This window comes from Pyxicephalus adspersus, chromosome 5 (genome assembly GCF_032062135.1).
Source record: "Pyxicephalus adspersus chromosome 5, UCB_Pads_2.0, whole genome shotgun sequence".
NCBI classification, from domain to species: Eukaryota; Metazoa; Chordata; class Amphibia; order Anura; family Pyxicephalidae; genus Pyxicephalus; species Pyxicephalus adspersus.
The window spans coordinates 102,466,040-102,490,478 of NC_092862.1; the positions used below are offsets into that span (position 1 = coordinate 102,466,040).

Here is a 24,439-nt window from a genome sequence, read left to right on the forward strand (position 1 = left end):
CCGACGCTGGATTAGCACAGCGGGACCAGGTAAGTGGGGATTTTAGTGTAGGCGAAAAAATACGGGGTTAACCAAAACAGCAAAAATTTTTAGTGCGAGAAATTACGGGCTTAGCGGTTAGGGGGTTAATCACAAACAAAGCAAAATAAAAACAAATTAATGGAACCTGGACATTCATTACCTTCTGGAGCAAGCTGTGCTTTGATATGGAAAAGGAATCAGCTGCAGATTTTGTCTTGGTCGTTAAAGAGTTACAAGATGTTACAAATCAGCTCGGCTCTTAAGATAACCCCAAGATTTCTTCTGCAAGTCATGCAACCCCCCCAATCAAGCCTCTGTCCTGTTTTTTTTTTGTTTTTTTTAAAAAACAAAAAAAAAAACACCTAGGCGATCGAGAATAAATGGAGCGCAAAGCCTCCCTGGATACCTACGTCACGCATCCTGAGAGGCTCTTGCATGCACAAGATGCTCAGGCATGAGCAGAAGGAGCCTTTTCATGCAAAGAGAAAAATTTGCCGTTCTGCATCGGCAAGTTTTCTTCCTCCAACCTCCGTCACCCGATCTCGGATCTGGGTCGGGTGAGGTAGGAAGAAGAGGAGAAGATGGCAGTGCCCAGAGTGTCGGCTTGGTGACAGATGCCGCAACAACGTGGGACTCGATGCATACACCTTCAGATGAATCAGACTGCCCTGCGGGATTAAAGGTAGGTTTTTTTTTTTTTTTTGTTTTTTTTTTTGACACTTGTCAGTGTTTTTTTTAGTTCCTTTTGAAGTGTTGATGGTTGCTTCTGCTCATGCTATCATCACAGCTGTGCCTTGTAATGAAGCAAGGATTGCTACTGTGTCCCCAGCAGAAATCAAAACTGCTGTAAGATGCTGGAGACTGACGAAGGCCGTAGCACTTTACCAGCAAGCATCAGAGACATTGGCCACATACAGATCAGTGTTAATATTATCGTAATAAATAGAAATGTTTTTAGGCAAAGGCAACATTGCTTTCATATTGTATATGCTGTATTCTGCTTTTGAAAAGGCCATATCTTAAAATCTTGATTGCATTTGTTTTCACAACAGAGATAAAGAAATGGAGAAGACCTTTGAGATAGTTAAGCATAAAAACCGTGCCAGAGAAGAAGCGGCAAAGAACCAGGCTCTCCGACTTCAGTTGGACAACCAGTATGCTGTTCTAGGTGAACAGTAAAGCCCTAAAAAAAACATTTAAAAAAAAAAAAGATCTTTGATATATTGCCCACTAAGGTACACAAACTACAGCTCTTGAACGAGATCATCTGAACTGTCTGATCTACTGCACAGCACACTGGATGATGCAAATGACTGGATCCAACAATGTTCAAAAACTTTACAGAATCACCTTAACACTTGCAATGCTACGCATTCTTCCCTGCTTCCTTGTCATGGGAACACATGTCTTTTATTAGACACTACCAGTTGAACAAGAATTCCCAGTGTTCAAACAACTCATCTAAAAAGAGAATGAAATAGCAGCAATCATTAAAATCTGTTATGCTGAGCCTGCACAAGGTTGACTACCTCAGTTTTGCTATGCTCATAGCGGACACCACAAGGATTGCCGTCTTGCATAAAGCAGAGATTGTATGTTGGAAATAGCTGTGTTGGGACAGGAAGTGGAGAGGTAACCATATCCTTCTCCTTTCTGTTTGGGCATGGCTATTAAAACAAAACATTGCATCACATTTTACCATAGTCTGCTTTGTGTCAATCATTTAAGTGACCTTAAAGGGAGTTAGTCAAGACCCTATTATTGTCTTTTTATTATTTCTTAAGATGGGTAATTGACATGGGTCTATATATAGTCTAGTGCAAAGCTGTAGTTTGTTACCTTTTTTAAAGGGTTAAAAAGCAAGAAAATAAAAAAAATAAAAAAAGCTACCAGATATATTGGGAACTAGCATGGTTTCTACTGCAATGCCATAACGGCGCTCCACCGTTATACCATTCCCAAAAAATACTGTTGGATACATTGAACTCCAACTTGTAAGATTTGTGGCATAATTGAGGAGCACTGCAAACTTGTAACTTCTTTATTCTGCAATATGTTGATCTTCCTTTTGCTGAGCACAGAATAGCAGTCTAAAACCGCCATCCCTCCAATTTCTCCCCAAAAGTGCTGTCACATGAAAGGGTCATAAATTACACGAGCTGCTGATGGTATCCAGCTTGTGGGTAATAACAGAACTTGTTGGGTACTTGTTTCATCTCGCACAATAAAAATGTATATGGGGGTAAAAGATTTTTACAATTCTATGTCCAGATTCCTATTTTGACAGTCACAACTATATGTAGAATCTCCAAGTTAAAAGAAGCTAACGCTTCTAATTTGTATGTATGGCAACTTTTTCATTTGATCTTCCCATGGTTTTAACTTTGAACTGAAGTGTCATGCAACATTGTTAGTGGAGTTTGTGTTTGTCAAATTGTGTTCCAGCTGCTAGAACCACGGCAGAACCTGCTCTGCAGTTGTAGTGTTTGTGGGAACAAGACTTTATTCATTGTGGTATGAGTGTCCTTTCAAAACAACATGCCTTTACAAAGTTATATGCAGGAACTATAGTGTTTCTTCGATAGGCTTTGGCCTTTTGGTTGGGTATGGAGATGTATTTATAATTTTTGTAATGGCTGATTTATACAAAGAACAGTTCTTTAACGCTCCTATTTCTCAGTGTAAAGCTAAACCACATATTTTTACTTGCTTTACCATTTCTTTATCTGTGACTCTAACCACTCATTCTACACACTCCATCGCTCCTCTAAGTCTTTTTCAGAAAAGCTCGTACAAGACAAGTGTTCACCAGTCTGCCTGACTAAAAATGCTTCAGCTTAGCACATTTTTTGCCAACTAAACTGAAATTTAGCTTAACATTTGCAGAAGTTTAAATGTTTTCCAAGTGATATGTACAGCAAGTCTGTAGGGGGAGGAAAGTATTGAATGGGTAACTGGTTTTCTGAGAGAAAATACAACTTAGCGTTTCATTTGTTGCTCCAGAGCACATGGAAGTTAATATGTAAGCAGTGATTTTCTGATTTCAATATAGTAGATTTTAGTGACAAGGAATACAGTGGCATAACAGTGGGGAATGTTTAAAACATGTGTTTATTTGCTACATTATAAAAAGTGTAAGTGAATGAAGAGACCCATGTAATGAGAAGTATGTGCTGACAGTTCAGAAGACCTTTGATATCTTGCAGCAGTAGAAGTTATGCACCCACTTCTTTCCCCACCTTTTCCCAGGAACCTGCATACTTACTTTTTAGCAAACTTGGGGAGGCCGAGAGGATTGGTGATAATTATTGCTACATAAATGGGGTGTCACTGCTGGCATCATCCAGTGCTCTGTTGTGTGTGTGAGCTCCTACTGTCAGCTTTTCATGTCATTGAGTAAAAAGAGCCAATTCAGTGAATGTAAATCATGGCTGGTAATTACAACAAAATGGTTTTTAGAGTAAAGTAAATTTAATGTTTTTTTTTTTTGTTTTTTATTGGTGGTGTGATGGGGGGGGGGGGGAGTTGTTCATCACTTTAAAAAGTCAATATTTCTCCTCCTACAGGTTTGCTTTTTTTGGAATTCCTATTTAGTGAACACTGACTTTTGTATGGATCTATCATGTGGGGCCCTGCGCATATCTTTTACTATATTTGACTTACCAGTAGATCTGTAGCAATTTTCTGAAAAGGATGGCTGGATTCTGAAAAGGATGTGACTGCCATAGTAGATGCCAAGAACAATGCTTGTGATTTGAGTATACTGCATTTTAGCTGGTGTGCTTCTTTGAAATGTAATAACTAATGGGAAAAATTGAGAAATATCTGTTCTGTTGCTTGTGACTGAATACTGATCTGGCATTTTACCCCTGGTCATAGAATGGAATGGCTTTTACATTGCTTGTATATTTTTAATTAAATTCTTTGAGCAAGGTCTGTGTATAGATGAACCTTCAAGAGTCAGCTTGGTCAGTGTTTTTGTTACCTGAAATGACAGGTATTAGTGTTCCATAATTTACCATCCCCCTTTCCCTAAGCATTTTTTCTTCCTTTGCAAGTATCAAACACCTAAGGCTTTCCATTAAATGCTGAAATTTTAATTATCAACTGATCCTCCCTATATTTTTTTTTGTTCCAGAATATTTTAGATTTTTTGAATTGCGCTTAGAGAGTACAAGGAAGGTACTTCACAGCCTGCACTGAACTGTGAACAGTCTAAATCGTTGCCAACCAACAATAGGTCTATATTGCAGATATCTAATTTATAAAACAAAGGATGAAGGTATTTATGTGGAATGTGTGGTAGACTGCAACAAGTAAATTTTCACTTGGCAAATTTAGACAAGTTTTTTTTAAGCAGTTCTGGTCCCATTTTTAGAGACTACGTTACAGAACATGTGAATCTCTGGTTTTTATCATGCTGTGTGATGGGTAGTTGAACTGTCCATTAAAAGGTGTCTCAGGCATGGACTGGACAAAAAAAAAAAATCTGTGACATTAATAAAATTTAAAATTGAAAACTCCATAAGTGTGTGACTGCATTGTCCTGTAATTGTTATTTTATTTATATTGTAGTACATCTGCATGTTGGTTTAACTATACATCTGCTTGCTTTGTTGTGCTGCTTCTTGCAGCCTGGCATATGGTGCTGGCAGTATTATCTGCTCCTAGATTGCCTGCATGCAGGCCACAAATGCATCTGGATTATACATAACTAGGATTTGTACCTTTGCAACTTAAAATCAAGACCTTGTTATCGTCTTGCCAACAATCTGTTTTCTTTTGTTTGTCTATTAAGGGACAAATGAAGTCTTTAATGCTGCTGTAGCTTTGACACTGGAGAACAAACTGGGCTATCTTGAGGTATAACCCCTCCTCCAAGCAGCATGTTTTGGTTTAGTAGTGGTAAAGAGGGTGGGATCATGAAGAGAGAAGGGAGAGACACCCCCTACCCCCACCCCATTTCCCAAAGACTGAAAAGAGATTTTATTAAAAGGAATACAAAAACTCAGGAAGTTTTAAACCTTTGAGGAGTAAGTAACAGAACAAACAATAATTGCTAATAGGCCCACTGTAAACTGGACTTGTTTACTGCCTGTAACTCAAAAAATCTTGCAGCCCAGATCCATTAGATGAGAAAAATGTCCACCTGGCAAATTGGGTCCTCTATTCACTTCTCAAGTTGTAGCTATACACATATGGAAAATCTACTTAAACACCAAAGAGGCTCAAGGAGACTAAAGCTGCGTACACACCTGCAATTTTTCTCGTTGGAAAGGATCTTTCACGATCCTTTCCAACGAGAAAAGACTGCAAGATGCATGAACGATGCTGTACATACAGCACCGTTCATGCTCTATGGAGAGGGGAGGGGGAGAGCGACGGAGCGGCACCCTGCTGCGCGCTCTCCCCTTCCCTTTCATTAGGATCGGTCGTCGTCCATCGTCCATGGATCCACCAGGACGGTCGTCGGACGATGGACGACGACCGACTGTACACACGGCAGATTTTCGCCCGATAATTGGCCGATATCGATTATCGGGCGAGAAAAATTTGCCGTGTGTACGCAGCTTTAATGGAGTAATCGTGAGCAGGAAATCCCTGAGGCCAGAGGCCTGAACAGGGGGTTTGTCAATGCCACCTTGAGATAGTGCAAAGAGCTATTGATTGGAATGACAAGGAACTGCTCTCTGAAAAAAAAACCCTGCAACGCTGCAAAACAGGTCCTTGAACACCTTCAGTGTTGGGAGCTGCTCTCCCAGTTATAAGAATTGCCAGCAAAGGAAATCTGTCTGCCAAATGTCAACGCCTGGATTCTGCAGTTCTGCCCAAGCCAATTTCTTGTATGGTTTCCTTTGCTGCTCTCTGGTTTCTTTCTGGTGGTTGATGTTGCTATTGACAACCATGGTGCCTTAAAATCTGGATCAGAGGACCCCTCAAAGGTGTCCTAAAGCTGAAAATACCACAAAATTGAGTCTCTAGGATGTTTATTTTTTCCCATGACATGTTATCTGTCATGAGACAAGAACAAAGGACTTCTGCAAACTCCAAAGCCAGATTTCTTTACCAAGCTGGGGACAGCCTCGTATTTGGTGACAATGGAATAGGCCTTGTCAAAAAGAAAAGATTAAACATTTGCAATGCAATAGTTGGTTAAGTGGAAATAGGAGAAGGTGGCCTTGCTGGATAAAGCTATTGTTAGCTCCAAGACTTATGCAAAGAGAATCTGATGGTAGCACATGTACAAGGGCTGAGATGAAAACAGGCTTGAAAAAAAAAAAACTACCCAAGGCTGAGACCTGAGCCTTGACAGTATTCTGTAGAAGGAAGAAAAAAATTCAGGCTCAGAATGTTAAGGAATGGAAATGGAAACCCCAAGCATCGCCCTCAAAGCAGTGTCTTACAATCATACTAAGGGATATAAAGAGAATACATCCTATAGGAAGATAGCATTTTGCAACCCTCCTCAAATTAAAAAGGTTTATTGTACTGTGCTTAAGTGCAAATTTCCATGCAAAAAGTGGTACAATTTTTTGCATGGAAATGATTTTCCATTGTAGGCTATAATTTTTAGGCATATCGCAATGATTTTTAATAAACTTGAAATAAAACACATCTTAAAAAAAATATTTAAACATGTAAGTGTACAGTAGCATATATATTATATAAATATGTCTTTGTATTGGACTCAATATTTGTATTAAATCCAATAGAAATTTATTTGAATTTCCTGGTGATCCGCCCATACCAACGTCACCGGGAAAACCAGAGAGATCATCGCTGCATTCGCCGGTCCCCAGGACCTGCAAAGACAAGCAGGACGACGGGCACAACAGAGAAAGGTAAGTGGGGTTTTTTTTCTTAGTTTAAAGCTACCCCGAGTATGATTTAGGAATACCCCTTTTTGCAGGTAAAATCCACCCCGAATCACACTTGGGATTAACTCTTCTTTGATCCAGTCAACCATTGCATGCAGGCTATTCCACTTCTAGTACACAGATTTCACAAGGTACAAAATCACAAGGTTCAATTTATTACAACTGACCAAGACTTTAAAAGATATGATTGAAACTGTGTGATTTCCTACAAATCATTTGCTATTAGCTGGCAAATGTTTTCAATCCTGGAGCAGATCCATTTCAGGTTTGAAGGATTACCCAGATTCACCCATGATATCATGGATAGCTTCAATAAATTAGGGCCATTGTTAAAAAAATTGTATGACAGGTGGTGCAAAGACATACCCCAGGGCCCATTTCTGGTGTGCTTGCAGTGCTATCAGAATTAAATCCATATGTACCAGAACTGGGATAGGCAAAATCCATCCTGATTCTAACAGCAGAACATCTAGATAGAGAACATCTATCGGCCAGTGAGTAAAAGTTGAGGCTAAAATGGAATGGAAGGGTAAAGAACTGGTCTGCAACGTTCCTGCTGTAGTGAGTGGTATGCACCATGCTTCCTAAATAAAGATTTCGGTTTCATTTGATGTAGAAATTTAAAGAAGAAAGTTTTAGCTTTTAATGTGCAAAAATTATTCCTTAAAACCATGCTTTGTTTTCCCTGCACACCAAATCTATTAGAAACTTCCCTACAAGTGAAGAGCAACCATTTATGCAATTGTGTTAATAAAAATAATTTCCAAGAGTGACTGTATATTAAAGTCAATGAATTTATGTTGAAGAATATGTCTAGTAAGTTTTTTTTATTTTCTTTATACTAACATTACAATCAAGAGATAGTGTTTTATAAACATGTACATAAATGGTAAATACCAGCATTATAAAAAATATTAAAAAAGAAAATCTTTATGTACAAAACAATGTCATTGTTCATGCAGTCAAACATTGCAATTTCATCTGTAAACTCACAGTTTCAAAATGGTCAATACAATGGTCTGTTGTTCTCACAATGTGCCCCCATTAAAAGTGCTATGAACAGACAACAATAAAGTTGCATTATTGAGCATATATAGAAACCATTCTGTTTATATATTTTAGAATGTTTACTTTCAATATTAGAATTCAGTCATATTTACAAAAACACAGGGACAGTCTACATATATGCTACAGGTACTCAGATTACCATTACCATACATTGACTCACTACAGACACAAAGGAGCTTAAAGCTGACTCAAAGTGTATCAGTTACAGCACATTTTATATCAATTCTTTCCTGGTATTTTCAGAAGCTTCTGAATTATATCTTTAATAATTTTTTAACTGAAAGATCAGTAAATGATGTAAGGAAGGGTCAGATCCTCTGTCCAGTGTTAGAAGAAATCCTTCCTTTTTTATTATAACTTCTTGTCCTAGTGACCACACAGAAAGCTTGTTCCTATTGAGGAAGTTTTCTCTCTAACTTCTTACTTTCCCCTGAGTAAGATTTCCCCTCTCTCAGGGATAGGAAATCTCTTAACAAAAAAAAAAAAAGCTCTGAAGAGGTTCTACCTTTACTTAATCATCCAAGCTACCCTTTAAAAGGGAATCTGTGCCCAGGCTAGTCATTTCACAGGTTTAACAAGCAGCTAAAGAACTTTAAAATAAATGATACTACTTTCTAAGCTGCAATTGTATTATCACAGTCTAGTTACAGACTCACTTTACATTAAAAATGTCAGACATGACCCCACATTTGGTCTGTGAAGAAAGTCTTCTGTGTGAAACTATTCCATGATGCTTTCCACCAGGAATAGATATGATATCCGAGTGTACAACACATTTCTTGCTCCAATATGACATACCAGGGTATTAGCACCTCCAAATTCTACCTGGTTTATCATTTGAAAAAGACTCAGTTGATAATTAAATTGCTATTTCATTTTACACATTTACAGATATAAGACAACATGTACAGAATTATAAATAAAGGGTAATGGTAAAATCCTTGTTTAATACAGCTTGGACCGTTTTACATCAGTGGTGTCCCCGGAGTTTTTCCTCTTCCGAGAATTCCCTGCCACCTGAAGATAGGCGATTGCATCAGGAAGGCAGTAGTTGCTGGCAGGAGGTGGATGTTCCTAAGAAGAAAGAAATAGTTTTAAAGTGGATTATGTTCTACAACCAAGGATCAGACATTAGTTGAATAATATTGCTTATTAGACAAACCTTCATTAGGTAATCTGCAATGTACTCTGGTTTTAAACAGTTCACTCCTTGTGCTGCAGCCTCTGCCACACTGACCTTGGCATCTTCTGGTTTTAGTTTTGCAAAGTCAGCAAAGAGGTGTGTGGTCTCCTTAAACAGAGAGGATGAGTGGCCAACAAACACCTACATACACATAAAAGGAAAAAAATCTAAACATAAAATGGCATTAGACAGGAGTTAAATATAAACGTTTCTTAGATACAGGTACATACCTTGGCTCCACCAGATTGAAGGAGACGTCTGAAGCCAGCCTCTTTTGCCTGGTCAACATTTAATATAACTTTCCATCCACTGAATGCTCCCTGCAAATGTTTAAAAAAAGGTTAAAATGGTAGTACAGGACTAAATAATGAAGAGGAACAGAAAGCAGCAGTCACTTGCACACTCAAAACAAAAAACCTAAATGAAGTCTTAGGGAGGCATAGGACTATATAAAGCCTATTAGTGAACACTTTTATTTGGCTCATATAATAATATTCTGCTAAAAGAATTTGGAAGTTTCCCGAAACAAAGGGATTATGCATATCATATCAAACCTAAAGCTAGGTACACACGTGCAATATTTGTCGTTGGAAAACGAACGACTAACGATTATATACGATTATCGGACGACCAGTTGTTAGTTGTTCGTTTTCAACGATAATTATTGCACAAGTGTACACAGCTTAAGTTCAGCTATATTCTAATGTTGTAAATGGTATGACCTTGAAGTTCTTCATCAAAGATATAGTACACTCTGCGAGTCTTGTCACCTTAGGATATCCAGGTGACAAGCAAGTAAGCTGCAATTTAATACATTTCTGCTGCCAAGTCTATTTATACATTAGCAGGCCAGGATACATTGCCTGTTACAAACTGCCATTCAGTGACTATACCTCTTCAGTGCCCATCTCTTGCTTTATTCGTTGCAGCCTTTTCCTCCATCGCATTGCTGCCTCTGCTAGCAACCTCTGCTGGGGGGGGATCCTACTAATAGCATTCAGTATTGAGCTGCTTCCCCACTCATACTCATCCTCCTAAAAGGAAAAACACATGTATACATCAATAAAGGAAAAACAATAAATATAACAAAAAAAAAAAAAGAATATGTTTTGGTAGCATAAATCATTTATCTGTTTTGTCACAAGTTGCCCAACGCTGTTGCACATTTCAACATATGTTGTCACTTCAATAAAGCACATTCCTATTTAATTTCCTATACAACAGAAGACAATTATAGCTAACATTTGTCAGTTTATGACTTTTATTAGGATTATTTTTTTCCCTAAAGGGATCTAATTAATGGCAAAGTAAAAGGGTCTGCTTAATCCCATCCTAGACCTAGTTATACTCACCATTACAGCACCTCCCTGATGTTTCTTCTTCTACTGCAGCCTCTGCAAAATACCTCCTCCCATTAGGCAGTGCTAGGCCTAAACACTGTGACATGATATAGGAGGCATTGTGATCACTCCCTATAAACTTTGACACTTGGTATTTAACTGCAACTGTGACAGAGGATTATCAGGAAAAAAAAACCCACTGTGAATATTTGAAATGGGCATGTATGTGTAGGATTAAAGACACTCTGCCACTTTGTATGTGCAAGGCAATACAATCTCTTTAACATAGCATTCTGATACAAGAAAAATGTTACAATTTGTAAAAATTCCCTTACAGATGAGACAGCAGTACAGGTAAAACAAACCTGCATGAAGCGTTTTGCAGTCCGACAGGCCTCCAAATAGGACCGATGAAGCACCCACTTTCCAGCAGCCATTGAAGCAAGATACTTCTCGTTGCGGAGGGGATGGCCAACAATAATGTGAGTACAACTTGGATCAAAGAACTGCTTATCTATGACTATTCCACCTGGAAACAAAGAAGGATATCATTTTTTTTTTGTTTTGTTTTTTAATCATAAACAGGGCATAGTATGAGTGAGCATGTTAGTGAGGTTGAGAAAATAATTAAGCAAATGCTATTAATTTACCTAGTTCCTCAATGAGCTGAGAGTAGTCGATTCTTTCCTGAGGATTTAGTGAAGAAAGCTGAAATCTTCGTTCCTTTTCTTTTTTATCTTCTGTAGGTTTCTCATTCTGTAATCAAATAAACCAGTCACCAAATGTGCATCAACATAAGAAAAAAAAACATCTTTCTTCTGAAGTATCTTTCCAAAAACACACATTCAAGGATTACATAAGCATGCTCATTATGTCAGTAAAGGAAGAGCAGAGAAAAACAAATCTTTGGCTATCTTCATTGGTGATGTAGAGATGACATGCCCTGCCCATGTAATTGGAAAATACCTCATCTTAGCATAGTAACATGCTGAGCTTGTACACTGAGCCATGCCTGGGCAGCTTAGTGTACGCAAAAAGAAATAAAATTAAAAAAAAAATGATAGACGAGACTTTATAGCCTCATTTGCCCACAAAAAGCCTGCCAATCAGTCATATTAAAGTTAAAACACCAGATCTGACTGCTTGTTCCAGGTTAGCAATTCAGAATTCAATAGATCAGCATAACATTTAAGGAGCCAGCATTTTTTGTAAAACAGCAATGGCAGTCATCAAATTTTCAAATAGCCAAACTAAACCCCACTAAACAAACAAAGCTCATTAGGTACTAAGGAGCCCAAAGTGTGACCGAAAACGTCACCCATACGGCATACCACCAACAGCCAGGACTGCTGCTAAATGGCAGAACTGACCCATGTTTTTATAATGTTGCCAAATTCTGACCTCACCATCTGACTGGTAAAGCAGAAATTGAAACTTAAGACCGGGCAATGTCTTATCCGCTCTTATTTAATTTTTACGATCCTCTGCAAACTCTAGCCTCAGATGCCTGTTCATAGCTCACAGGAGCAGGACCCAAAGTAGTCTCCACCATCTGCTTTAAGGTTGTACATTCAAAAATGCTTTTCTGCATACCTCAATTGTAACAAGTGGTTATTTCAGTTACTGTTTCCAATCAGCTTGAACAACCTCAAGAAAGCATTTTTAGCCAGGGAATGGTCGCTCACTGAACATCTTCAGCAACAGCCAGTGCACACCCCCTCCCCCTCTGCTCTCATGCCTGTGACTTGGAACCCGATTAAAGGTCCGAGGGGGGCAAAATAGTGGATCATCTTTTGGACTGGCAGATCAGAGCCTGTAATGAGGCAGGGCTCTGTCTGCATACTTCCAGGATCTGCTACGCAAAGGGTGGGTGTCAACTAAATCTGAGCATACAGCTCAGCCGGTACAATTACTGCTGGGATCTGCAGTGTGTTCGATTTCTAAATCAGCTAAGGACTGAGCGGAAATGTGGTGCTTTCACTTATAAGACATGCTGGGAACTTTTGGGACTTGGCGTTTGATTGCCAGGAGACACCCCCCGAACCCTTTTATGTTTTTTCTGGACCTGTACCCCTTTCTGTGTTTCTTCAGTATGCCCTACTCCAGTCTGTTTCCTTTGTGTGTCTCTATATCTAAGACCCTTTACTAAACCCCTGAGGTGTTGGTTGCTTGTGATTAGTCTCTGTGTGGTTTCTCTCTAGGCTTTTAGTTCATTACAGTCATCTTGACAATGTCTACATGCACAAATGCACTGAGATACTGTCATGTGATTGGCTGTTTGGATATTTACCTTAACCGCCTCTAGCAGTAATACCTAGTGTCACTCGGGGTGGATTTTTTTTTGCAAAAAGCGGTAACCCTGAGTCACACTCAGAGTAAGAATAAAAGCCCCTCTTACCTGCGCCCCCCCCCCCAAGATCCAACGGCGATCAAACAATTCCGCTCTGAATTCGAAGCATTTGTCCGTTAGGGACCAGGCGGGAAATTTAAAAGCAGATTACTGTGTAATATGTTTTTAAATGCCGCCTGGGGTCCCAGCCATGCTGCTGCTCGCATCAGCAAATAGATGCGATGCACAATGCAGGATTTCTGCATTGTGCAACACATCTAACTGCTGATGCAAGCATCAATAATAAATTCCAGGGGTGATGCCAGCGGTGATGGCATCACCCCTGGAATTTACTGTTGCTGCTCGCATCACCCGAAAGATGTGATGCTCGCATCCCCCTGGTGATACGAGAAGCAGCCGTTGGTGGATTCAGAGGGTGTGGCAGGGCGGGACATCCCCACTCGCATCACCCAGCAAAATGTGACATCTTCCGGGTGATGCAATGGAGTGATGGATTGTGGGGGCAGGAAATTTAAAAGCAGATTACAATGTACTTTACACTGGAAAGGGACACAGTTCAACCCCAGATACATTACAGATTGGCAACATCTTCAGTGCTATTTCTTGCTAGATCAGGACTATTGTGTCACAACTGACAATTTCTACACCTCTCCTGAGCTTTATGAGTTCCTCCTGCAACACAGAACAGATGTGTATGGAACCGTTGGGTCTAAACAGCACAACCTGCCATCAATGTTTGCAAAAGGGAAGCTGAAGACAGGAGAAATTGTTGCCTGGCAGAAAGGCAAGATGATGGCCCTGAGATGGCGTGACAGGAAAGATGTGTGCCTGATGAGTACGGTCCATGATGCCTCCACCGTTCTGGTACACACAAAACGTGGGAAAGAAGTGATGAAGCCACAGGTGGTGATTGACTACAACAACACCATGGGAGGTGTCAACAGAGCTGACCAAGCCATGACATTCTACCAAGCAATGAGGAAACAGCAAAGGAAGTACTACAAGAAGATTTTCAGGCATCTTGTTGAGAAGTGCCTATGGAATGCCTATATTCTGTACAGAAAAAAAAGTCAGAGGCCTGTGAATCATTCAGACTTCATTTTGCAAGTTTCCGAATCCATAGTCAAGAACTACCAAACACCATCAGTGGCTATGAATAGACCATTATAATAATAGATCAATAGGTCATGCTTCCACCGTTGTCAACCCAGAATGCCTGACCGGTTCGTCACTTCACTGAATACATCCCACCAACCCGACTGTGATGTTGGACTTTGTGCAGCACCCTGCTTCAAAATCTAATACACCCTGGATGTCTACTAGAAATGTAAATATTTTTTTTTCTAAAATCTGCATTCATTATATATTATTTGATTTCAGTGAAATATTTTTGATAAATTACATTGTTGTGGTAAACTATTTCATTATTTTTTATACTTATTTAATATATTATAATTTATGATTATAATGTAATAAATAAATATAATTATCATACCCAGGAGTTAATACTAAGAATTACAGGAATTAGAACGCTAGGGGGGTTAGGAAACTGAACAAGTGTACCTAAAAAAGTGGCTGGTCAATATACATGCTTTTTAGAGTTCCCTGAATTTTCCAAAATGCTCCTTTATAATATATAAATAAATAAGTATTGGATAAATTAAATGCAACCTTCTGTAACTTAAAAAAAAAACAGCTGAAAACTATAACTGAAAGCTGTAAATGAAACCATACAAATAGTACCATTTCTTTGGGTTGAGGAGCCACAGGGGGATTAGCAAGTGGGAATGCAATGCTTGGAGCCTGTGGGGTGGGGATCAAAGGGTCCTCTTTAACTGGAGACTGGAGGTCTGGTCCTTTATTTGAGGCTTCTCTGGCTGAGGTATGATCTAGATCACATGCCTCTGAAATGTGAAAAAATAAATTAATAGAGGACACACAGATGACAATGTTGCAAAATCTTCTACAGTAGTTGCTAACTGTTTTTACCGATTTCAGCGATCTCTGTATCGGTTAAAGATTCTTTAAACTGGACCTGGTCAACGCCATAAGCTTTCTGAGGCAGCAAAGATTCTGTGCACTGGGAGGGACTGTTTGGCCATTGTAAATTGCTAGCCAGCTTGGCTCTTTCTTCCCTAGCAGTTGGGTCATCCCAAATAATGTGCTCATTTTGTGATGGTTCTGTATTCAGATCAATTAATGTCTGTCGAGAGTTTCTGAAAGAGAAAAAGAAAATTATTAGAGCAAAGTAAGTGAACTCTGGCATTTAGGATGTGTTTGCAATGGGTAGTGTGTAGAAAAGGTTTATGGGGACAGCAGATATTTACCAATCAAGCAACAATGTTAACTTAAAGCGTACCTTAACTCAATTTCCATTTTACAAAAAAGTAAACTTTTTTTTGTTTTTATTTTTTTAAATTCTTGATTGCCTAGGCGATTAAGAATGAATGGGAGTGCAGAGCCTACTGGGATACCTATGTCACACATCCTGGGAAGCTCTTGGCTGCTCCTTCTTGGGAGCCCTTTTATCAATAGGAAAAAAAATTGCGGATCTCTCGGGTGGCGTAGGAAGAAGAACACTGAAGAAGAGAGAAGATTGCGACGCCTGAGGCTCCCACTGCACCAGGCCGAATACATATACCGGGATGACGCTGGACCCAATGGAAGAAGCCTCCCAACGGACAGACTGATCTACGGGATTGAAGGTACGTGTGATTTTATTGTTTTGGGTTAGTTTTGGTTTTACTTCCGCTTTAAATGTTGGATATTCACCCTAGGTAAATATATTAGTGTGTACTCACCAGCATGTAACATATCTCCAAATCTAAATACAACAAATGCTGTGAAAATGCAGTGTGCATGAGCTCAAGTATAATAAATTGGTAATAAAAAAAACAGCAATATAAAAATTGTTACTACTAAAATTAGTTACCTTCGTGCTTCCAAAACTCTGCTTCTGCCATTGCGTGTTGTACGAACTCCTTCTGGAGTACAGGGAGATGCATCAGACCCTCCTCTGCTTAATACTGATTTTTGCCCTTGAGCCTTAACCATAGATGTTGCAGACATCAGCTCCTGTAGCTGTCGCTGGAAATTTTCCCTCATCTCCAATGTCTGTGTGAGAACTTTAAGAGAAAGAAAATAACAGCAATTTCGCAAAAAAGTAAATAAAAACAAAACAATTCAACAGCATTAACCTCCTGGGCGTTTCACTAACGGGTGGGTTTCTGTACCAAAAGCAGCAGTACACTGTTTTTCATGATTTTTTTTTTTTTATATTGTAGACCTGTAACTTATCGAAATATGTCCAAAGAAGGGTCTTGTACAGGGGTGGGCAAACTTTTTTAGTCAGGGGTCACAATTTGAAAAAAAATTTGCTGGAGGAGCCGGGTCTATGGTAGAATGGGCGGGGTTATGCCATCATGACGTAACATCATGATGGGATAACCCCACCCAGCCATCGCAGGCTAAGATCCAGGGGAAGGTGTTCCGCGGCTCTGGCTGGTGCGCCCCCCCAGCAGGGTCCTTCTCCTGATCCTTTACGGGGTGGCACTGGCCAGAACCGTGGAACAGCCAAAGGGCCGGAGAAACATCCCAATTGGGTTGCGTATGGCCCGGGGGCCGTAGTTTGCCCACATGCCTGCTCTAATAGATATCCTAAATATAAAAAAGTTTGAAATACACAATCATGTAAAAAAATAAATAAATAATAATTTAAATAAATTTATTTGAAAATAAAATTAAATAAAAACAATCAGCTTAAACAAAAATGCATAAATAAATAAAAAAAATACTGAAAATGCAATAATTCTGGATACTGTATAGTACTATATTTTTCTAAAACACCTCCCTAGTGTGGTAAATTTTAAATCGTTGCACAGAGTCCAACGTCACATTCAGGCAGAGCCGGGTTTCCTTCCGGATTTTTTTCTTGTCATTCCCTCTCTTGGAGCAAAGCTGTTTAAGCTGATTTTTGTGTTTTTCTATTTAATTTTATTATTTAATTTATTTATTTTTTTACATGGTTGTGTTTCAAACTTTTTTTTATATTCATGATATCAAGAAGACTCTTGTTTGGGCATATTTCAGTAAGTTACAGGTCTACAATATAAAAAAAAAAAAATTCATTTTAATTACTTTGTGTTTATTTTGTATTGGATTGGGTACAGGAGTTTGTATTGAATCGAATTACCTGCTATGTCGACGGGCGCACGCACCGTCATCAGGAATTGCCAAGGGACGCATATGCGAACGGTGGGGGAAGGAGAACACGGGGATCCGTCCGAGAAGACGACACTGGAGAACCCTGCTGGAGGACAGGATCCCATGACAGCACACTGGAGGATGCCAGCGGCACCAGGTAAGCAACGCTTGATTCTTTTTTAGCTACCCCAAGCCTAAATGCTTTCAGCAAGTTTTTTTTACCCCAAACTAGACTCAGGGTAACCGCCCAGGAGGTTAATAATAAGGATTTTAACATTTACAGCTATTTCTACCCTAAAATAGACATTTTCCCCAACAGGCTTAAATAATAAAACAATGGTGCACAGAAACGATAAGCAAGGGTTTTAGTGAATGGGTCATGAACATTCAAAGAAGAACAAGAACAACTTTAGTACTACATTAAGTAGCTTTGAAATTTTCTCACAGTTGTCTACTATTGTGAATCTCAGAATAGTTTTCAAAAGTCTTTAAGAAAACTCATAAGGTAAGCACAAAATAGGAACAATTATGCTGAAGAAAAATAGGTAATTCAATGAATATATATACAACCCAAATACACACATTTTCCGGCTGTACAATAGGAAATTAAGTGGGAGTTTTTTTTTTTTTTCACAATTTCCCCTTCTCATAGTTTTGGAAAACAATTATTAGAACACATTTTGTTTCTGTGTTATGTATAAAATTTACCTCCTTTATTACTTGAAACATTTTGAGCATTGACAGACTTGTTTGTCGAATTTGGTGAAATTTCAGTCATTTCAGGTTGTTCATCATCTAACAGCTCATGATTCTGTAATAAAAAATTTAAATAAATCAGGTTCAGTCTTACTTTTACCACTGAGGGTCATATCTCAAACTCAGGTAATTATCAGATTTACCTTATCTTTTAAGGTTGTAGAAAGTTTATTGCTGCTGTGTGGTACATCTAAAACTGTGCTGATATCCAGGCTCATTTTTGGATTGTAGGTGTGAGGATAGAAAGATTCAGGGACACGCCTCTGTTCTTCTGCACACTATTATTAATGAGACGCCAGAGATATGGGGGTAAAACCACCCCCAAAACAAGAAAAATAGGGTCATTTATTGGTTTTAACAACTTAATCACTTAATGCATGTTGAAAAGACTCCTGGAGAATGCAAATTTGAAGTGTTGAACTTACTACATTATTTATTCAATAGTCTATATATGATCTTTACATGAAAATAAAGAACTAATGCCACAGGACCGTTTAAAGCTACTAACAAACAATAGCCTTTTTTGCATGCCTCCTTGTGCATGAATACTGTTCAAGGCATTACTTCCTATGTTTAGAATTTAGCAAATTAGTCAAAAAGTATAAAACTAGTTAGATTCTGCATTTGTCATGTTTCTCATTTCCTAAAAGCAAACCTGTTAAGGTTATAACTGTTTGTAGACACAAACTGCACAAAGGGGTGGCCTTTCTGAACTGTAATCTATTGCATAGAAAAACCAGAGCCAATCTATGATGTACATGTAACAGCCTTATCAATGTCATTGTGAAAATCCACAATTATCACATATACATACAGCCAGGAGCCAGTGCTCAGACACAATGTGGATGCCATTCCTTTCTTTTACAGACTTGAATTCCCGGTTGGTGTCATTTTGTTTTCCTTGATAAATAAAGTGTGTTACACTTTCATCAAAGCACCATCTGCATTAAACAAAATTAGTAAGAACCCAATTAAAATTAAACCTGCAATCCAAACAGACAAATACAATGATGAAATACTGTACATGCATGTATGCAATTTTGGAAAGCTATTTTTGCGATATTCATACACACACACTTCTACACAGAAAATACCTTACTTTCTCTATAGTTTGTTAGTGTTAGGCAAGACATTGGTGAACCCACCTTGGCTACAACATGTTGACAGGACAATGAAGGAGAAGTAACACATTAATCAAACTCTGTTCTTTCCTCCTATCAAGTTACATGTCTGCACACATGCATGCACCAGAGCTCAACTAGCCCTTGTATTGCCCAAGGGATGACAGGATGGCAATATCTACACTGTTAGTTGTAAGTGAAATACATGTAATTATTTTTAAAGGACCAACTGCATTAAATGGTGTTTCTTCCCTTTTTAGCCTAAAGCTTTATTAATGTTATTCTTTTTACTACAGTATTTATATAGCGCCGGCATATTACACAGAGCTTTACCAAGTCCACAGTCATGTCACTAGCTGTACCTCAAAGGGGCTCACAAAGTAATGTCCCTACCATAGTCATATGTTTACGAAACACTATATATGTAATTCACCCTCCTAGGATTTTCACATATTATGCCATATCCTTATTAGCATAAACAAGCATTCCTCATGCCTTTTTAGGCATCTCAAATAATTCGTAATCATCACAATTTGCATAAAACCATAAAATACTAGTTTACTCAAAACATCATTAAAAATACATAAAAGACATATTGACCACTGTGCAGCATTTTTGTGTCTCTATTCTATATATGTTAAATATACAGTCTATGCTTTTCGTGGAGCGCAGTCTGCTTCATTCTATGCGAAACGCGTAGAATGTATATTTAACATATAAAGAATAGATACTCAAAAATGCTGCACAGTGGTCAATATGTCTTTTATGCATTTTGTTTTTAATGATGTTTTGAATAAATTAGTATTTTATGTTTTTATGCAAATTTTGATGATTACAAATTATTCAAGATGCCTAAAAAGTCCTGAGGAATGCTGTTTGCGTTGCCACTTCTCCTTTGCTCTGTCATATGTTAATGTCTTTATGTATGTTAATCTCTAATACAGTGTAAGGCCAATTGTGAGGGAAGCCAATTAACCCTAACTGCATGTTTTCGGAATGTGGGAAGAAAACATTCACTGCCCCAATCATACAACACACAAATACATTTTCCCTGGTGCTGTACCTGTACTCTGCTCCAAGTGAAGCAGCTGCAGCATTGAGTTCTCCCTGCTTTTTGCTAAGCTTCTTGCTTACACAAATAACTACATCACTGAGAATTCTGGGTTCCTCATTTACCTTTAAACCAAAAAATGGAATTATCAATAACAAGTACAATGCATTGCAAATGATTTTTACGAACAAAGACTGCTTGTTATTGAAATAAACTAAATACACCCCAATCCTTATGTAGTTATAACCAAGATGATCAGAGTAATACTTACTGTAAATTGATGCTGAACTGAGCATAATCAAAGGTAGAGCAAGAGCACTAGAAGGAAAATCCCTATAACTTTTGGGCATAAATGTTTTACCACTAACTGCAGTCATTGCCCCACTTATACACTTTCATTTTTTTAACCTTACTCAGTAAACATTTCAGCTAAATGATAATGAAAATTAAAAAATTAAAAAAACATAATGATAACTATTCACATTTTCTAATATATACCAAAAATGTAATATGGGGCATTTATGCAATTAAATACTGAACACATCTATTTAAAATGCACTAATGTTAACCATTCTACACAGGTAATTATTACAGGAAAAATACTTACTTGTCTGTGTTCAGCCATTTTTAGCTGAGGACTAGCTGTAATTGCTGCAGTTTGGCGGTTGCTGTTTGCAAGAGCTAACTGAAGGTTTCTGCCAATCACTTCTGACAAGGGAGTGCTCTGGGTTTTGTTCTTCTGGTTAGGACCACCTGGAGTTTCCAAAGCTGCAAGAGCTTCCTGTAATTTTAAGTTTTAGCATGAATGTTTTTGTGTGCAGTTATGACAGAGATGAACTATAAAGCAAAATAAGATCTATAAAGAAGGTTTATAACTCTATTAATGAAAAACTAATAATGGAATAAAAAAAAAAAAAAAAAAAAAAAGAGAGAGAAGCAAGCCATGTAGACTAGAAATCTGTTAAAATGATAAATATGTAGTTTTGGTATGGTTAAAACTTAAAGAAAAACAGCTTGGGTATCAAGGAGCATGTAATAACACTGGGCCAATCATCAAGAAGTAAAATATTTTTATGTCTTCAACTTCTCAATGTAATATATCTTTTAGAAAATTGTTGTTTGGGGGGAAACAATAGGTGTATTGATTGGAAAGCATGTTGTACTAAAGGGAACCAGTTGCTTTGCCCTTCAATGTAACAAGTGCACCAAAAGGCATTGAAGGCTTCTGGTTGGATGTAGGCACAACATTGTACTGCAGCGGTATTGTATACCTCAGAAACAGATTAGTTATAGCAGAGGTCACTACAAGTACACAAAAAAATGTGATACCTTAACATCAAATGTTGGCTTGAATAGTTTATCTCTGCACAAAAATTTTGAAGGTGTGTCAAGATGAAGAGATGGTTCCCTCTGTGGTAATTTAGGTTCACCACCAGGTGTTGGAACCTTTTTGTTGTGCCTTGAGAGTACAGACTGGAATGCCTTGCTCTGGAATCGATTCATATCCAGTGGGGTCACTGCAGATTTCTTCAGGGCCTCTGGACACTTAACTGCTGGACGGTCCGGTGTATCCAGTGATGGTCTTGCTACTACTGGTTTATATGTCTGACTTACAAAACTCTCTTCATTATCTGAAAAAGCAAAGTATGAAATCAGAAAAAGTAAACATGTTTTTGGGAGAATCAGGCTATGACAAGTTTTAGGGGAACCCCGTTTTTGCTGTGCACCATAGCGGTTTCTAGTTCGCTTAAATTACTAGGTTTCATCTACAGGTGGAAGGCAAGATGGAACTTGAAAATGTGGCCCCTATAAAAAGGTAGGGGGAAGGAAGGAAAGGAATGATACTGCAAAACTTTTTACTAGCCCTTCATAGATTTAATCTATAATTGTAACAAGCTAGATTTGTACTATAAAAGCAAGAATAATTAACCACCAACCATCTACACTGGTGTTCTCCACAAGATACCGGCTCTCATCTACTTTTTTGCCAGTTCTGGCACACTGTAGAAGCCAGGCCATAGTCACAGCAGGTAAATTCCACTTTTTTGCTGCTTCATATTTGGAGCCATCAGGTTCTCGAAGCACAAGATGAGTGCTGGCAAACATTCCTTTTTTCGCATTGGCCTTTCTTACAAAAAACTCTTGAACTCTGTAATATTTAAAATTTACAATTTTATTTCATAGGTAATGAAAGTGAATATAAAAAGAGTGAATTAAAATACAAAGTTCAGAAAACAAATCTTGGTTAGGTGTCTCCTGTACGAGTTGGTTATTTTGGGGCTTTTGCCTAAATTATTTTTTTGTGCATCACTGTTGGATACCTGTACCTGGAGCAGTGTCCTCATGTAGTTTGTTAGAAACAGCTTGTCCAACAGCTCTGAGCTCTGAAACCAAAAACAAATGCAGTTCCAAGACATGCCAATAGGTGTCACCTGAGTATAAACCAAGATTCCTTTGTCAATAACATTTTAGGCCCCTAAATCTGACAGCAAGGCCCGGTAACATAGAATAAAATTTTGCTTTGGCCCGGTATATGTACAGCTTACACTACCCTGCTATTCTCAGCAGCTACGTCTCCTGTCAACACACTAGCTGAGAATAGTAGAATAGTGTAAAGAGCTGGTGTGCGGTCAACTGGCAGAGCTGCTGGGAATGGCAGAGAAGCGTAAGCCTTACATACATTGTTCTGCCATTCTCAGCAGCTCCTGTGTAAGCAGTGTGCAGAAAGCCACCTGCACTCCCGCTGGTTGCATTCCTGCTGTCACATTGTCACTAGCTTTTAAAGAGTGTAAGGAGGGCCACCGGCGCTACATTACATGGGGGGTAATGACAGCAGTATGGACACAGCCTATTTCACAGTACAAGGCGGGGAGCACCACGGCTAATCTCCGAGGTCCATAGAACACGCCCAGTCTCGGGGAGCCCACACTGAAGCCCGATTTCATAGAAAAGATAGGGGATGCACGCGCAGACAGTAGTATACATTCCGAAGGTAGGATTTTCTTATAGGACTCTGGCACTTCTGCCGCCTGTCATTTGCGGCCGCCCAACTCACTTGCCACAGAGCAGCATCGGTCTGCGGCCCCGGGGGGTTGGGGACCACTGCCCTAAAAATCTTGGTTTTTACTTAAAATATAGCACCAATAAGCACCAGGCATAAAAAAATACATTATAATTCCTCTGGGATGAGTTTATTGCTTTTATGTTAGCGCTGCAATGAATAATATAAAGTTTAAATGGACTGAAAGGTGTCTAGTTTTATATATGTATATTAACAAATGTAATATTTACCAAATATTAATTGCAGTTAAATCTTCCAAGTGCATATCTTAAATTTCAGTGTCTGATAAAACACCAGAGAATGTTTGGTAAATGTTACGCTCAGTGCTTTATAAATGTGCTTAAAGTATATGTAAACCCATTCACTAAGGTACAGCCAGGAGAAAAAGGGAAAACCCTCTTTTAATGCTAGGTTTTACGTGACATTAAAAGTCTGGTCCTTATGTTCTAAAATTATTTTAATTTAAAAAAAATAATAAAGTGTAAAACACACAATGGATTGCACCATGTCATTTTTAAAAAGCTCTCAAGGTTCTGCTACAGCATTTTGATTGGGTTGAGGTCTGGACTTTGACCTGGCTATTGCAACTACTTTTTAATTAATTTCTGTTCAGCTATTCTGTTGTAGATTTGCTGGTATAGTTGAGATTTTTTGTCCTGTTGCATGACTAAATTTCAGCGAAGCTTAAGCTGTCACACAGGTGGCCTCACATTTCTTTGGTATACAGAGGAGTCCCTTGTCAACTTGACGACCGCAAGGTGCCCAAGTCCTGTGGCTGTGAAACACACCCAAATAATTACCCCCTCCACTACCATTGCTTAACAATTGGTATTATTTTTTGCCAAAGATGCAACTGTGCAAACCTGAGCTGTTTTATTTTGGTGTATTTCACATTAAGGTGTCCTAAATTAACAGACAATGGATATTCATATTTGCTCTCTAATATACTATACTCAGCTATGAACACATAAGACACACTGGACCATGTCGTTGAGCTTGTGCAGTAAATTCTGTGACTAGAGGAGAGCCAGTCTTAAGACTGACAGGTCACACCAACACTAACACTTTAATTTAATGGTATGCAACCAATGCAAGACACTTACTTGGCTCCAAGAAGACCTGCTAGGTAGACTAACGAATCCCTTTCAACTCCAATAAACTGACTGACAGACAGGACACAGTCTTTAAGTGGTGTGCTACCCTCTAGATAGGCCACTGGTGTAAAAATAGCATTGGACTGAGGATCCAAAAGCCTTTCCTGTTCTATGCACATTTCCTGAAATACAAAACAAATCAAATCATAAATTAGAGTGTTGTGTACTGTAGAATTATGTTAACAAGAAACACCATCTGTGGGATACTGGTCCGTACCAGATATCAGTCAGTGGCAAAAATGAACATACATTT

At 38.6% G+C, this 24,439-nt stretch overlaps 2 protein-coding genes across 2 annotated transcripts in view; one reads left to right on the plus strand and one right to left on the minus strand.

Annotated features, from left to right (window-relative positions):
* CDV3 (CDV3 homolog) overlaps window positions 1-4,549 on the plus strand; it is a 12,767-nt gene extending 8,218 nt beyond the window's left edge. Inside the window, exon 5 of the mRNA XM_072413375.1 lies at window positions 1,074-4,549. Coding sequence (XP_072269476.1) covers window positions 1,074-1,200 — 127 coding nt within the window. The 3' untranslated portion in view covers window positions 1,201-4,549. The remainder of the gene's footprint in view (window positions 1-1,073) is intronic.
* A 3,162-nt stretch (window positions 4,550-7,711) lies between these two features.
* TOPBP1 (DNA topoisomerase II binding protein 1) overlaps window positions 7,712-24,439 on the minus strand; it is a 31,018-nt gene continuing 14,290 nt past the window's right edge. Inside the window, exons 13-29 of the mRNA XM_072412313.1 lie at window positions 24,136-24,308; window positions 21,909-22,120; window positions 21,301-21,602; window positions 20,579-20,752; window positions 19,984-20,096; window positions 18,614-18,740; window positions 17,943-18,077; window positions 17,752-17,854; window positions 15,773-15,965; window positions 14,830-15,056; window positions 14,584-14,744; window positions 11,141-11,246; window positions 10,856-11,019; window positions 10,044-10,184; window positions 9,381-9,470; window positions 9,130-9,291; window positions 7,712-9,041 (exon numbers count right to left, since the gene is read on the minus strand). Of these exons, the coding sequence (XP_072268414.1) occupies window positions 8,913-9,041; window positions 9,130-9,291; window positions 9,381-9,470; window positions 10,044-10,184; window positions 10,856-11,019; window positions 11,141-11,246; window positions 14,584-14,744; window positions 14,830-15,056; window positions 15,773-15,965; window positions 17,752-17,854; window positions 17,943-18,077; window positions 18,614-18,740; window positions 19,984-20,096; window positions 20,579-20,752; window positions 21,301-21,602; window positions 21,909-22,120; window positions 24,136-24,308 (2,712 nt within the window). The 3' untranslated portion in view covers window positions 7,712-8,912. The remainder of the gene's footprint in view (window positions 9,042-9,129; window positions 9,292-9,380; window positions 9,471-10,043; window positions 10,185-10,855; window positions 11,020-11,140; window positions 11,247-14,583; window positions 14,745-14,829; window positions 15,057-15,772; window positions 15,966-17,751; window positions 17,855-17,942; window positions 18,078-18,613; window positions 18,741-19,983; window positions 20,097-20,578; window positions 20,753-21,300; window positions 21,603-21,908; window positions 22,121-24,135; window positions 24,309-24,439) is intronic.